This window comes from Diadema setosum, chromosome 1 (assembly GCF_964275005.1).
Source record: "Diadema setosum chromosome 1, eeDiaSeto1, whole genome shotgun sequence".
Classification (NCBI taxonomy): domain Eukaryota; kingdom Metazoa; phylum Echinodermata; class Echinoidea; order Diadematoida; family Diadematidae; genus Diadema; species Diadema setosum.
Window position 1 is genome coordinate 8,273,531 of NC_092685.1, and position 13,187 is coordinate 8,286,717.

The following is a 13,187-nucleotide window of genomic DNA, read 5'->3' on the forward strand; positions in this document are numbered from 1 at the left end:
AGCCGATGCAGGAAACTGGAAAGTAAAAAATGTCTTTCCCTACTCCCATAATATAAGGTGTATAGGGTGGCTCAACTCTCTTGTAAATACGTATATACGGGAGACTTGTGCCGCCGTTTAACATTTTTTTTATTAGACTGAGTACTACTGAGTACTTGAAAATGCAATAACCATGGATATCATAACATGTATATCATTCTATAGCAGAGAATTTAAGCTTCGAATGACAAGAAGTTATCCAATCAATGATGTATATTTTAGGAAATATGGTTCATTATGTAAAAAGTGGCTCAACTCTCCGGGATCTCCGCCTTCATTATTTTGGCAAGTCTCTTTATCATACTGGGAAGGAAGGTTTCCCTCGCACCCACCCATCCCCACAACCCCACCCCTCCCCACACACACACACGGGTGCTGTTCGTTATTCCAAAGGTTCGTTATTCCGAAGGTTTGTTATTCCGAAGGTTCGTTAATCCGAAACACACAAATTCCCTATACCTATAGAGGTTCGTTAATCCGAAAATGAAAAAGGGTTCGTTGATCCGTGTATAGGGTCCGTAACGAACCTTCGGAATAACGAACCCTATTTCATTTTCGGATTAACGAACCTTTGGAATAACAAACCTTATCACATTTTCAGATTGACGAACCTTCGAAATAACGAATCTTCGGAATAACGAACCTTCGGACTAAAGAACCTTCGGAATAACGAACTGTAATCCACACACACACACACACACCTTTACTGATGATGTCGCTACAGAGGAAGTTTCCCTCAACAATGAATGCAGAAAGAGCTGTTAAACATTTAGGCCCTATAGTGAAACTTTGAGGAAATTAGGACAACCCGTTTAAATGTTACGAATTTGGGGAATCCGTAAAACGGTTATACGTCCATGTGCCACCCTCTAGACGGAAACATTGCAACAGTGGAAGTAAGTTTACACGATTTAAGTTGAATATCCAATACAGATGAGCTTCTACTTTATAACAATGGAAGTTTTTGAAGTTTCGGCGCTGCCATCGCTGGATCAGAAGGATATTACAGCTTGTGACGTCACATGTGTACATTGACACATTAAAGAATATTATTCAACATAATTATTTTCACTTTATTGCATATATACCTCATATATGGATTCCTCTCATCTGATTGGTTAAAAGTGGAGTCATGAAAATAGCTGTGCCCCATATTTTATCAAAATGACGTCATGATTTACTGTGCCCGGGGCATAATCAACTGTACCCTGTAAATAGGTTTGGAGACAGTCGCAACCCCGTACACATAGATCACTTGGTGTACGCACCAATGATACGACCGCCGCGCTGTCGATCAGCGTTTTAATTGATTAAGAGTGCTGTATTGGTATAGAAGAGACTAGAATCTGTATTTTCGGTATCTATATTTCGGAATCTATATTTTCGGTATATAAACCAAATAATGACAGCTTGATATTCGGGGCACAGTTAAAATTATGTATAATAGGCCCTCGGTAATGTGAAAACCATAACTATGCCCTCAGCTTCGCTTCGGGCATAGTCATGGTTTTCACATCACCTTGGGCCCATAATTTTAACTGTGCCCCTCATAGCAGTCATTATTTGTATGATAAAAGCCTCCGGGAATAAAAGCGCACTTGATTGTCCTCTTTTTGTTCTAACACAAGGGGAGTACTATTACCCGTATAATTTTCTTTTGTTGTTGTTGTTGTTGTTGTCATAGTGGATAGCTCCCGAGAAAGGGAAGCACAGAACTAACGAAATTCAAAGTTTAATAGTGAAAATTGTGAAGAGTTGTCTTTTCTTCTAGTTTCCCTTGAGTGGTACACACAATCTTTCAGTATTTGCTGCTGTCCGGGAACTGACCTCTCAATTGAATTGAATTGAATTGAACAAATTTTAGATATATAGCAAATAAACCTTAGGTACCACTACATTGTCAGAACAGACTTTAACTAATTAAGAAGCAGACGATTTACCTGAGGAATTATTTGGACTCCTTTGCCTTATATATGTCTATGATATCTAATATGTCAGACAGAAGCATGATTTAAAAAAAAGTTCAATAATGGGCAATATAGCAAAAGCACAATTCAAAATACACCCCGAACTCAAAGGGCTTGGAAATGTCAATCTATCACTCATTGGTATTTCGGCCAGAGCCATGGATTTTGCAGTAAGTCTCATTGCATATTCCACTTCAGTTGACTTATCAATAAGGCGAATAGAATGATCTATAGATTTTTTTTTTTTTAAATAAGAAGGAATTAGGACATTTTACTAAATCTCAACGTTTCATATGTTTTCACCGAATATTTATAGGCCTATAAAGCGGGTTACAACCACACACGCAAAAGGACTCCTAGAGGCCACAAAGCAGGGGAATCATTCCTATAGGTGTCCATGAGTGAGATCAAGTAGAACACATCTCATTGATCAGTGAAATGAGGAAAATCACAACTTGCCCGTCAAAAGTTATCAGCTTTTAGAGTTTCGGTGCCGCCACATGACAATTAACAGTTCGGACGTCACTGCAGGACAACGATATAAGAAAGTACTAAGGAGAATTTCTTTAAATTGTACCTAATTAATCATAAATTCAAACTGGTACACAGTCCCCTCAACTTAAGTCGGTTCCCTTTGTCTGTAGAGCTAAGTCAATTGTTCTTTCTTTAAGCTAAAAATGAAACTGTATTGAATTCTCTTTATATTCATAACTTTTGAACGGATTGTCAATTTTTCCTTAAACTTCAGTTAGGCCCTATGTGCTCTAACATTTTTTTTTTTAATGTTATAATAATAATAGTAGATATCATTTCACAAACTCTTCTATTCGTTTGTACACAAAAGTATAAAAGAATCCTGCTTTTGATCAAGTATGATTTTGTAAGCATCCAATCAATTCCTTTCTTCACTAAAAAGAAAAGGAAAAGAACTGGGGAAACGGTATACACACAGTGCTCGGAGGCAGTTCCAATTCTGCTTGAGAGAATTCGAAAATGCGATCAGCCAAAACAAGTTACCGTTCTTCGATAGACTGCGAGCTACCTGTGACAGCGCCTGGCCAGCAAGGAGATTCATAGTGTGCGCATGTCAGAATCTCCACACAGCTAGCTACAGCACGCTCATATCCATACAGAAGAATACAGTTCATGTACATGTACGTGTATTCAAACACACGGCATGTTTATGTACTGTGTGTGTGGTGTATGCACCTGCACCCTCCATTCGTTGTTTCCCCGCACTTCTGCTAGCTATCCGGCGTGAAGCAAACCCCTGACGTGCTGTATTTGAATACATCTTTTGGTGAAAATGCCTGCTATTGACGAGACAGCAGGGGATAGTGAACCAGAGGACATGGAGGAAGAAACGAGTACATTGGACACTGATAAAAGTGAAGAAGATGACTCAGAAACGGGAACATCGGGAAGCGACGATGATTCGTCTGGTAAGTCCGGTAATGTTGAGCAAGTGCAGTCCCACCCTATTGTCTGTATGTATGTTGATACATGTCTATGTAAAACGTTGATAGAGCGAGGCACGGTTTCACCATCTTACGGCAACAATAATCATAATTTCTGCATTTTTGACTCTGAGACCTACGCTGTCTTCACCTAGATTGAAACTGTTCTATAAAGGGATGTTGGCTTTGTAGGTGTTTGCGATAACTTTCATTTGTTTTTGTAGATTTCAATTTCGAATTTGTCTTGCAATTTATATTATGATTTCTTTTTCAACAACAACGTAAAATACGCGCGTACATTAAAAGTAGGGGACATGGACCTACATGGCAGGACTACGAAATGTGTTATGATAGCTATGCACGAAGAAAAATGGTATAGATCAGACATGGATACACAGTGAAGAAAATCATGGCGAGTAGTCCCGCAAAACCTCGAGCCTTCATTTGGAATTTCTGCTTCAGTTTATTCTTCGGAGGGTGTATAACATACATTCTCGTGAAGTTTTCTAGTGTGGATAGCTACATTCCATCGATAAATCTCCAAAAGGAGAGATTTTCATCGTCTGATGGATTTCAGTTCCAGCAAGGTGAACATATCGTGCTATGGCATCGTAGCGCATGCACTGTCTGCACTGCCAATAAAGGTACCCTACCATGCTGTGAACCAGGATGAATTGTTTAATGGTCCTGTTGTTATGCCCAAGATAAGCAAGACGACTGAGAAATATACACACAAACAAAATAGATGTAGACCCTACTGTCCTGAGTACTTTGCATTTGTTTTTAAAAAGCCCTTTAATATTTTGTAGCCTTAGCATAGTCATACTCGTAGATTCTCTAGTCTAGGACTCTAGAGACCCAAGAGGTCCATCCACTTCCATCGGTGCCCAACCTTTTTTTTGTGTGTGTGATAAACCTATCCATGGATACCTTTATCTGTTGACATTTTATGTTGGCTGGATCATTGCCACTAGGTGAAAAGGTGCCTAACTAATTTATCTTTATGGGCTCATACTTCCAAGATTGTCCAGATATTTTTTTTTTTTTAATTTATTCCAAATTTTCCTGATACGCATATAAAATAAATTGTTACATATAGTGGTGAGTGAATTACCATGTAATATATTAGTAATATATGAAACCAAACCGCTGAATAGTCGAGACCCAACTCTATATTATATACCTGGCCGCATCCAGTTACCAGCTTTTTACAAGAAAAAAAAATCAGTGTTAAATTATGATGATGATGATAACGTGGGTAAAAAAAGAGAGAGAGAATTTCAGTGTGCAAACTGTCAATATATTAGATTTTTTATTTTCAGATGTACTAGAACAGCATTATGTACAATTGAAGTTATCATTTGAAATAAACATGTATAAATGATGTGGAAAATTGCAGGAATTGTGCATTTAACTCTTTATGTGCCATGGTGGAAACCCCCTGTGTGCCACGTTATTCTGAGACACAAAGGTAGTCATGCTTTGAGAAAGAATTCTGTTTTTCCAATTTGTATAACTTCTACAAATTTCTGTTAAGATGGGCATAATAGTAGGCAAAGCTAAAGAGGAATGCAAAGCTTTGTTTCGATATAAATTGTATGACGACTCTATTTTCATTTTGTTCTTTTGAATGACCAGTTGCTACATAACTGTAAAGGCATGACTTTTGCACACTAAACCGTGACAGAAACTTAGAATGTAGGAGCAAATCTATTTGGGAACATCGCTTGATAGTCAATCACCATAAAGAATGCAAGCCGTATATGAGAGGAACAAAAGCACGAGAAACGCTTTCATTGTGCCGCGGGATTAGCAGTAATTAGCGGTTTATCGATCGGTCTTGGCGGCTTTGTTTGTTGAGCAGAATATGCGAAGTTGGCACGCCGTCGACTGAGTCGGAGGTGCGAACGTGGCACATAAAGAGTTAAGTAGATGGATGGTATTATGACTGGTATGGCTAGCTAATCTTTAATCAGAAAGCACTTGATGGCAATTGAATTCAATTGTTAATAGTGAGTATGCATTTTCACCTCTATGAACAACATTCATTAGAATTAAGGTTGTGTGCTCCTAAAGGTTTGAATTCATTTGTTACAGAATTTGATGAGGCTGATTGTGACAGGAGGCGGACGGAGTGCATGGAAGATATGAATGATCTGGAGAGTCAGTTCACCAGTCTGCGAGACCAGTGAGTAATTGCAGAGCTCTGTATTCCCAATTTTCTCACTATGTGCCCATGATATATCACAACATGTGCAATTTTGGGGTTAAGGTGATCATATAGTATTTTTCATCTAGAGTGATGGTGAACTTAATGTTAGCATCATGAAAATTAAAATGGCATGCATCATAGCAATATCCTTCACAGTAGTCCAAGGAAGACAAAATTGCTGAAATAGTGAGACAGTTTCCATCTGTAATCACCTTCTCACCCCCCCCCCCCCCAAAAAAAATATTTCACATTACCTCCCTGAGAAATGTTATTTACTGCCTTTTACATAATTGAGATAAGTAGCAGAATGCCACATCAGGCGCTTATGAAAAGAGATAAATTTTGGAAGATTTTGTTATGATTCCATGACACTACCTCAAGAAATAAGACTTTTAAAACACCTATTATACAGAGAGCATTGTGGTACCTCTCCTTTCTCCTTGCCCTGCATAGGCTGTATCTGGAACGTATTGACCAGGCAGAGTACAAGATGACAGAAGTCAAGCTTGGGTCAGCTGTGGAGTATTTAAACCCCCTGCGTGAATTGGACCAGATGAAAAAGAGGAAGTTGAGCATTGCCAGTGTGCTCCGAGAGCTGAGGATGGAAAACATCAGGAACAAGTTGCAGAGTGAGGAGAAAGCTGCACGAGAAAATCATGATGTGAGTGTAGCAGTTCATCATGAACGTCAGTTCATGATCTATCTTTGCATTAATTAATTTGTTTTCCTTCACATGTTGAGTTAACAATTCTGTTGCCTTCACATTGAGTGAAAGTGCAATATTCTGCTTGTGATTGGTGCAAAGGTATTTGAACTTTTCAGTATTTCAAGTAAAACCATAATATCTAGTAATAGTAATCCTTTTTTTATTCCCTGTTTTTATGTATTTTTTATGTCTTCTGGTTACATCTCATCTTTTGTAGAGATGGAAGCCAAATGCATCATCTGGAAAATGTCATCTGAAAAACAGAGATAAATCCCATTGAAAGTGAAATCTGTTTTTGTGTATACTTGTGTGTGTGTGTGTGTGTGTGTGTGTGTGTGTGTGTGTGTGTGTATGTATTTATGTATGAATGTACATATGTGTGTCTGTGTGCATGTGCAGGAACACAGTGAACAAGAACCTACTAACAAGTAGAGTGCTTGAGAGAAATTGGGCAAATATTGTGGAAGTTTTAGCACTGTGATTGTTGGTAATTGGCACTTTGGCATCATGGTGTTCAATCTCACCAAAAGGAAAGAATTAAAGACAGTTGGGGATACTCAAGGGAGGTCTTAGTCACATGGCCTAAATGGCAATATCAGTGTCTCCGCTGGAAGACGTGTTTGATGACTTATGATGGGCTTTCTGATTTTATTGTAATTCATATTATTATTGTTTTTATCATTTGTTTGTTTGTTTGTTTTTTAATACCACTGAGAGTGTCACTGGTTTCGCGTCATTAATAAGTGGTAAGTTTAAACTGTTTGCTCTTATTTCTGCAGAGTGAAAAGATGCTGCTTCGAGATGCAATGAAGGCTGATCTAGAAGAAAAGATAAGAAGGCTGGAAGAAGACAGACACAATATAGATCTCACAACAGGTACATTATTCATGTCTCATTTTCTCATTTGTTAACTGGACCAAGAGTTCTCCTTGATACAACATTGATCTGATAACAGGCACAGTATTTGTTTTCTATGTGCTCTTTTGATCAGAGGGTATATTTCAAAACATGTATCATTGGAGGAAATGGTCTGTCAATTGTAATGAGAACAATAATTGAGAAGACACAATTGATTGGATCTGTACAATTTTGCTTCAATTGAGCTATAACTGTGACACATGATGATACATTTTGTATGACTTACATGTATTTATCATCCAAACAAAGTTGTTGCTCATTTAGGTAGGACCTTTGCTAACAAGATTTTTTTTTTATTTATTATGAAATTCAAATAGTATGACTGAGAGATTGTGAAAGACAACTTTGAGAGTAATGCTATCTTTTTATTTGTCACTTGCCATTGGTTTTCTTACCAGAACTTTGGAATGAGTCGCGTATCATGAAGCAGAAGGGAAAGAAGCCAGATTCCTCTCACTCGGACAGGAAGAAGAAGCCAATAGCTGTCTCAGATATCCTTTATCAGTGTAACATTGCCAGGCACTTGCAAATACTATACAGTTGTAAATTCCTGCTAACTTCTGAAGATATTGTAATTTTGATCCCTACACTCCCTTGTTTTATTAGTTTATGCTTTTAATTCTTTGTCTACAAAACAAACAAACAAGATAAGCATCTGTTTATGACAATCACATGGTTAATCACTTTCCCCTTAAAATTGGTAGCAAAATGTTGTCCCACACCTGTTTCAGACAAAATGTACATTCCGTTTTGAAGTACCTTTCAATACTAAACAGCATTCAGGTCAAAACAATTCAGACACAAGGAAATATGTTTTGGCAGCTAAGCTAATCATAATATACCTCACAATAGTATGATATTGAGTAATGTAAGCTATTACATCTTTGCAAACATGAAGACATGCATGTTTGATCATCAACACATCTGTATGATTTCTGTCATTGATAAAAGCAATCTCACTTTTTTGTGGTCTTGCTTCAGTTGTAGCCAATTTACTCAATTTTTAAACTATAAGGCCCGAATTCACGAAGGTGGTACAAATGAAACCATGGTTTAAACCATGGACAAAAACCATGGAGCGCCAAGTGTCGCATGGAATATTTCGTTAAAAAAATCGGTCATTTCGTCAATGAAATGATTATTTTGTAACGAAATGACAACATTTTGTAACTAAATTAACATTTCGTCCACGAAATGATAATTTCGTTAACGAAACGGTCATGTTGTCAACGAAATGACCAATTTCGTAATGAAATATTCCATGCGACACTTGGCGCTCCACGGTTTTTGTCCATGGTTTAAACCATGGTTTCATTTGTACCACCTTCGTGAATTCGGGCCTAAATGTCCAAGTACAAGATCCTAGCAAAAAAAAAAAAAAAAAAAAAAAATGCTTTCACTTGTTGAGCACTGTGTCACTAATGGCACTTGGATGTGTATTCATGCATTTGAGCAGAAATTGAATAGTGGCATACGGTATTACTGTGACATTGGTGAGGCTGTTTTTGTCATTTGTGTCCAGGGAAACCTTAAAGGACAAGTTCACCTTCATTAACATAAGGATTGAGAGAATGTAGCAATATTAGTAGAACACATCATTGAAAGTTTGAGGAAAATCGGACAATCCGTTCAAAAGTTATGAATTTTTGACGTTTTTGTGCAGTCACCGCTGGATGAGAAGACTACTGCAGTGTATGATGTCACATGCATACAACAATATAACTTATAAGGAAAATATAGAGAGAATTTCACAAAATGTCATCTTTTGAAAAAAGTACACATTCCCTTGACTTGTTACTGACATATGTTATGGGTAATATTATTCCCATTGCCTTTAGAAAAAGGCAAGTCAAGTGCTCTTTTATTATGCGAAAAGTGAAAATATGTTGAATTTTCTTTACATTTTCTTTATACTGTTGTACTCATATGACATCAAGACCCTCAGTAGTCTCCTCATCCAGCAGTTCCAACACAAAAATTTTGAAAATTCATGACTTTTGCATCGATTGTCCAATTTTCCTCAAACTTTCACTGATGTGTTCTACTAATATTGCTGCATTCTCTTAATCCTTATGTTAATGAAGGTGAACTTGTCCTTTAACCTCTAACACGAACTTATAAAGGGACTAGCTAAATACAGCAATGGAAAATGGGGACCACTAAATTCACCTACCATGGGTAGTTAAAAGCGGTTCTTCATAAACAAGCTCATTATGATGGGGTTTCCCTGTGTTATGTATATTTATGTGACATGAGCTATATGGTCAGAATGAATTTAATTGTTCTATTCTTCTTAACATTATGATGGTAAATCTATCCATGAGGTGTCATTTTATCTGAATAGTCTGCTGATGATAAGGAAGTAATGACAAAAGAATGTGGCTATGCTTTCTTGATCTTCCTTAATGCATGTTCACGTCCATATATCATTTACATGTTGAGAGAAGAAGATATCTTGGATGACTGGACAGCGATAATGAAGGTATGTCTGTTTTTGTCCTAGTTTCCCAATTTTCTTTTTTTATCGCTTGAACCCACAGACTGTTTGAATAGATATAGTGCTGCCATCCAATATTTATTATGAAGATTAAAACTACTGAATGGCTACCTTGGGTTTTAGAGCAGCAGATTTTAATGAAAGGATGATTAGGGATGGAAATATGGTGCATTATATGGGTTAACAGTTAACATTACGAAAAAAAAAACCACCAATGACAACAACATAGAGAAAGCCTGGCCACTGCTGATATGCAGTATTTCCAGTTAACTAAGACACACATGCTGACTTCTATTCATTCTCTTGATGGTAATGCATGTTTTTCTAAAAGTTGATGCGCAACGTTTTCATGTATATCAAAAGTAACTGAGAATTTGGGCTCTGTTTTACACCTTACTGTTATTACTCTGATTGATATTTGTGGGAAAGATGCCAATCAGTCTCAAATCCATATTGATACCTTGATTAGTAGTATAATTGATACTATTGTTTGTATACATTAACAATATATTTTTCTTCTTCTTCTTCTTTTCTTTCAGGCTAGAGGAGCAAGAAGGAAACCTGAGAGTGAGTTTAATTTGTCATTCTTTGAAATCTGACATGTCAGCTTCAGTAGTGACAAGCTCACAGTGTGAATGATTTTCTGGCAAGAAGATTGGAGAATAGGGAGAGTTAGCACAGGAGTATTCTATATTCCCCATGAGTGTCTTGAAGTATGTTTCAGGTATCTTAGGTGAAATTTTGGTATAGCTTTTATAGAAAGACCTTCCCAAATGAGATTAAAGTCTAGGTATACTTGTACATAATTTGATTGTACAAAAATTTCTGTGATTTGTAGCTTGAGTTGTTTCCACATGACATATTCCTGTACATTTAAAACTGTGTAGGTAAAAGAGAAACTAAAATGTGTGAAGTAACACCCCCCCCCCCCCACCAAAAAAAAAGAAAAAATAATAATACCAATCACCAAAAATGCTACCATGAAAAAGACAAACAACTTATATCAAAGTGTTCAAGTGTTTTTGTTTTTCCTATGTAAAAACAAGCTTACCAACAATAGAGAAATCCAGATCCAGATCCTGACTCACATAGAGGTTTATTCACTGTAGTGTGACAGAGAGTGTTATGAATTTTTAGAAAGTTATTCAAAGATGGGATTTTAAAAGAGAGTTAATGGATTGTTTTCATTTTTCATACTTAGTCATGATATGATACGTGTACTGTGAAGGAAATTTTGACAAAATACAAAGTAACTTTGTGGCATGTGATTGGGTTGACAGATTTATTCAAGCCTGAAAAGCCTCTGCACAGAGCAAAGTATGAAGATGGCAAGCTGTGCTATGATGGTAGAATCTTCCACCGCAAAGACCAGATAATCATTGAGAATCGGGATGACTCACCCGTGTCGTAAGTATTCATTCTACAAATCTCAGAAGATTAACTAATTCATTCATACTGAACAAGTTGAGAGAGTAGATCATGGACAGGTCAAAATGACAGAGTTGAATGTATTCTTGTGAAAATAACATGATTACACATGAAATACACTGGCCAAGTGCAGAAAGTGAATTATACATGGAACATCCAGGTCTTACAATGCACAGATTTACTGTATTTTCAGCTCAGTGACATTATTTATGATATGCACTGGCTCAGTGAAGGAGATGGATTTTAGACTAATCTGACAAGTCAAAAAAAAAAAAAAATAGAATGAAATAGAAGAGCAACATGCATTGGTTGATCTTTTCATACACATCCTTGTGTCCACTGTCTCCAGTTGGTCATTATATCTGCAATTAACCTATCCTCAGAACTGCTTCAAGCTAAGTTTGTAAGTTTGTCCTTCATATAGATTACTAAAGTAATGTTGTATGTATTATTAAGATTCAGACCCTTAAATTGATTCACTCCGTGCCCAAAATCGAGTGACCAAGGCCCCATTTCATAATAGATATTAGGATAGCAACTCTTGCTGGAATGGCAACTTCCCATAGCAACAGCCAATCAGGAAGCTGGATTCTGTTCATTGCCATGACAATCGCCATTCCAGCAAGAGTTGCTATAATATCTACTTTTTATGAAGTGGGGCCCTGGTGTACCTAGTGTAATAAACAGTGTCCACCTTGGATATGTGCGATCTGTTCATATCAATCATTACTTCTTTCACCCAGGGCAAGAATTACTACCATTGATTCGCGGGAAGTATGGTTCAGGAGAAGCGACGGAACGAAATCCAGACTCCTCCTTCATAATCTGGAGAAGGGAAAGTGTACCATCCACCATGGACGGTAGTCACTACAGTGCCACATGTAGTGGCTTTCACAATTCCATAGACTTGCCTTCCTCTTTCTTGATGGAGCAAAGGGCGACAGTGTCGTAGTAGAAGATGGAGAAAACACAAGAGGCAGAAGATCATTCATACCTGTCATACCAGTGGAGCAAATGCAAGCAGATGACGTAGGAATGTTTCTGCATTCACATTGGCAGCAGGTGTGTGTTTATTCCTGTACCTGGAAGGTGCAATGTCTTGCAAATGAGCACCTCTTCGGCTGATTGGTAGTGGTGCGCCTGGAATTTTGTTTGCGAAGTTATGGTACCTGGGAACAAATCTGAACTGCCTCAAGCCCTCAGGACTGTGTCCACCATGTTTGTGTGTCTGAGTGTAAGTCTGAATGTAGATGTTTATTTGTGGGTGTTTGCATCAATAATCATGTAGATAGGCCTTCTTGGAGGTCTACTCATAATAAGGATTAGATAACTTTCCAAGTGCTTTAATGTGAAAAGGAAACAGGCACAAATTACTGAGCAATTACAGAATGGTTGTCTTGACAAGAGATATTCCTTGTTTTGTCCAGTTTCTCATGAGGGATCTGTGACATTATCATGCTGTTTAAGCTGCAATGTAGGTGCTGTCTATTGCACCTCATCTTGCTTTTCCTCAAATGAATACCAGTATGTCATGTATTGGCTAAAATTCCTATTTTTGACTGCTTGATGTATTTGTATCATGTTTATGTGATGCTGTTATGAGCTACAGAGAGCTCATATCTGTCTTAAGCTACCACACCATCACTCACCACCCCACAAATGTGTAGTCTGTGTTTGTTTTGTTTTTTCCTTTTTGTTTTTTGTTTTTTTAGTAAAAGGGCTGACACTTGTAAGCTTATCAATTCCTCTCACGAGAGCCTCAAATGTCTACTCTATGTTTACAAAATTTGTGACTGCATCACTTTGACATTTTCTTAAACCAGTCCTAAACAGAGATGTATGAGGAATGAAGTTATGTCTAATCTCATTTATATATTACAAATTTGTACACTGTATGTCTCGATTATCTAGTGATGTATGACCTGTTCAAGTGTCTTCCTAACCCCACAATACCTATGTGTGG

At 37.4% G+C, this 13,187-nt stretch overlaps 1 protein-coding gene across 1 annotated transcript; it reads left to right on the forward strand.

The window, feature by feature from the left end:
* Positions 1–3,216: 3,216 nt before the first annotated feature.
* On the forward strand, positions 3,217–12,873 carry LOC140226561 (breast cancer metastasis-suppressor 1-like protein). The gene is made up of 9 exons (XM_072307017.1): positions 3,217–3,448; positions 5,561–5,651; positions 6,129–6,336; positions 7,161–7,257; positions 7,698–7,790; positions 9,717–9,781; positions 10,336–10,363; positions 11,077–11,203; positions 11,968–12,873. Exons 1-9 carry the CDS (start codon positions 3,313–3,315, stop codon positions 12,086–12,088), a joined length of 966 nt encoding a protein of 321 aa, XP_072163118.1. The 5' UTR covers positions 3,217–3,312; the 3' UTR covers positions 12,089–12,873.
* The last annotated feature ends 314 nt before the right edge of the window (positions 12,874–13,187 follow it).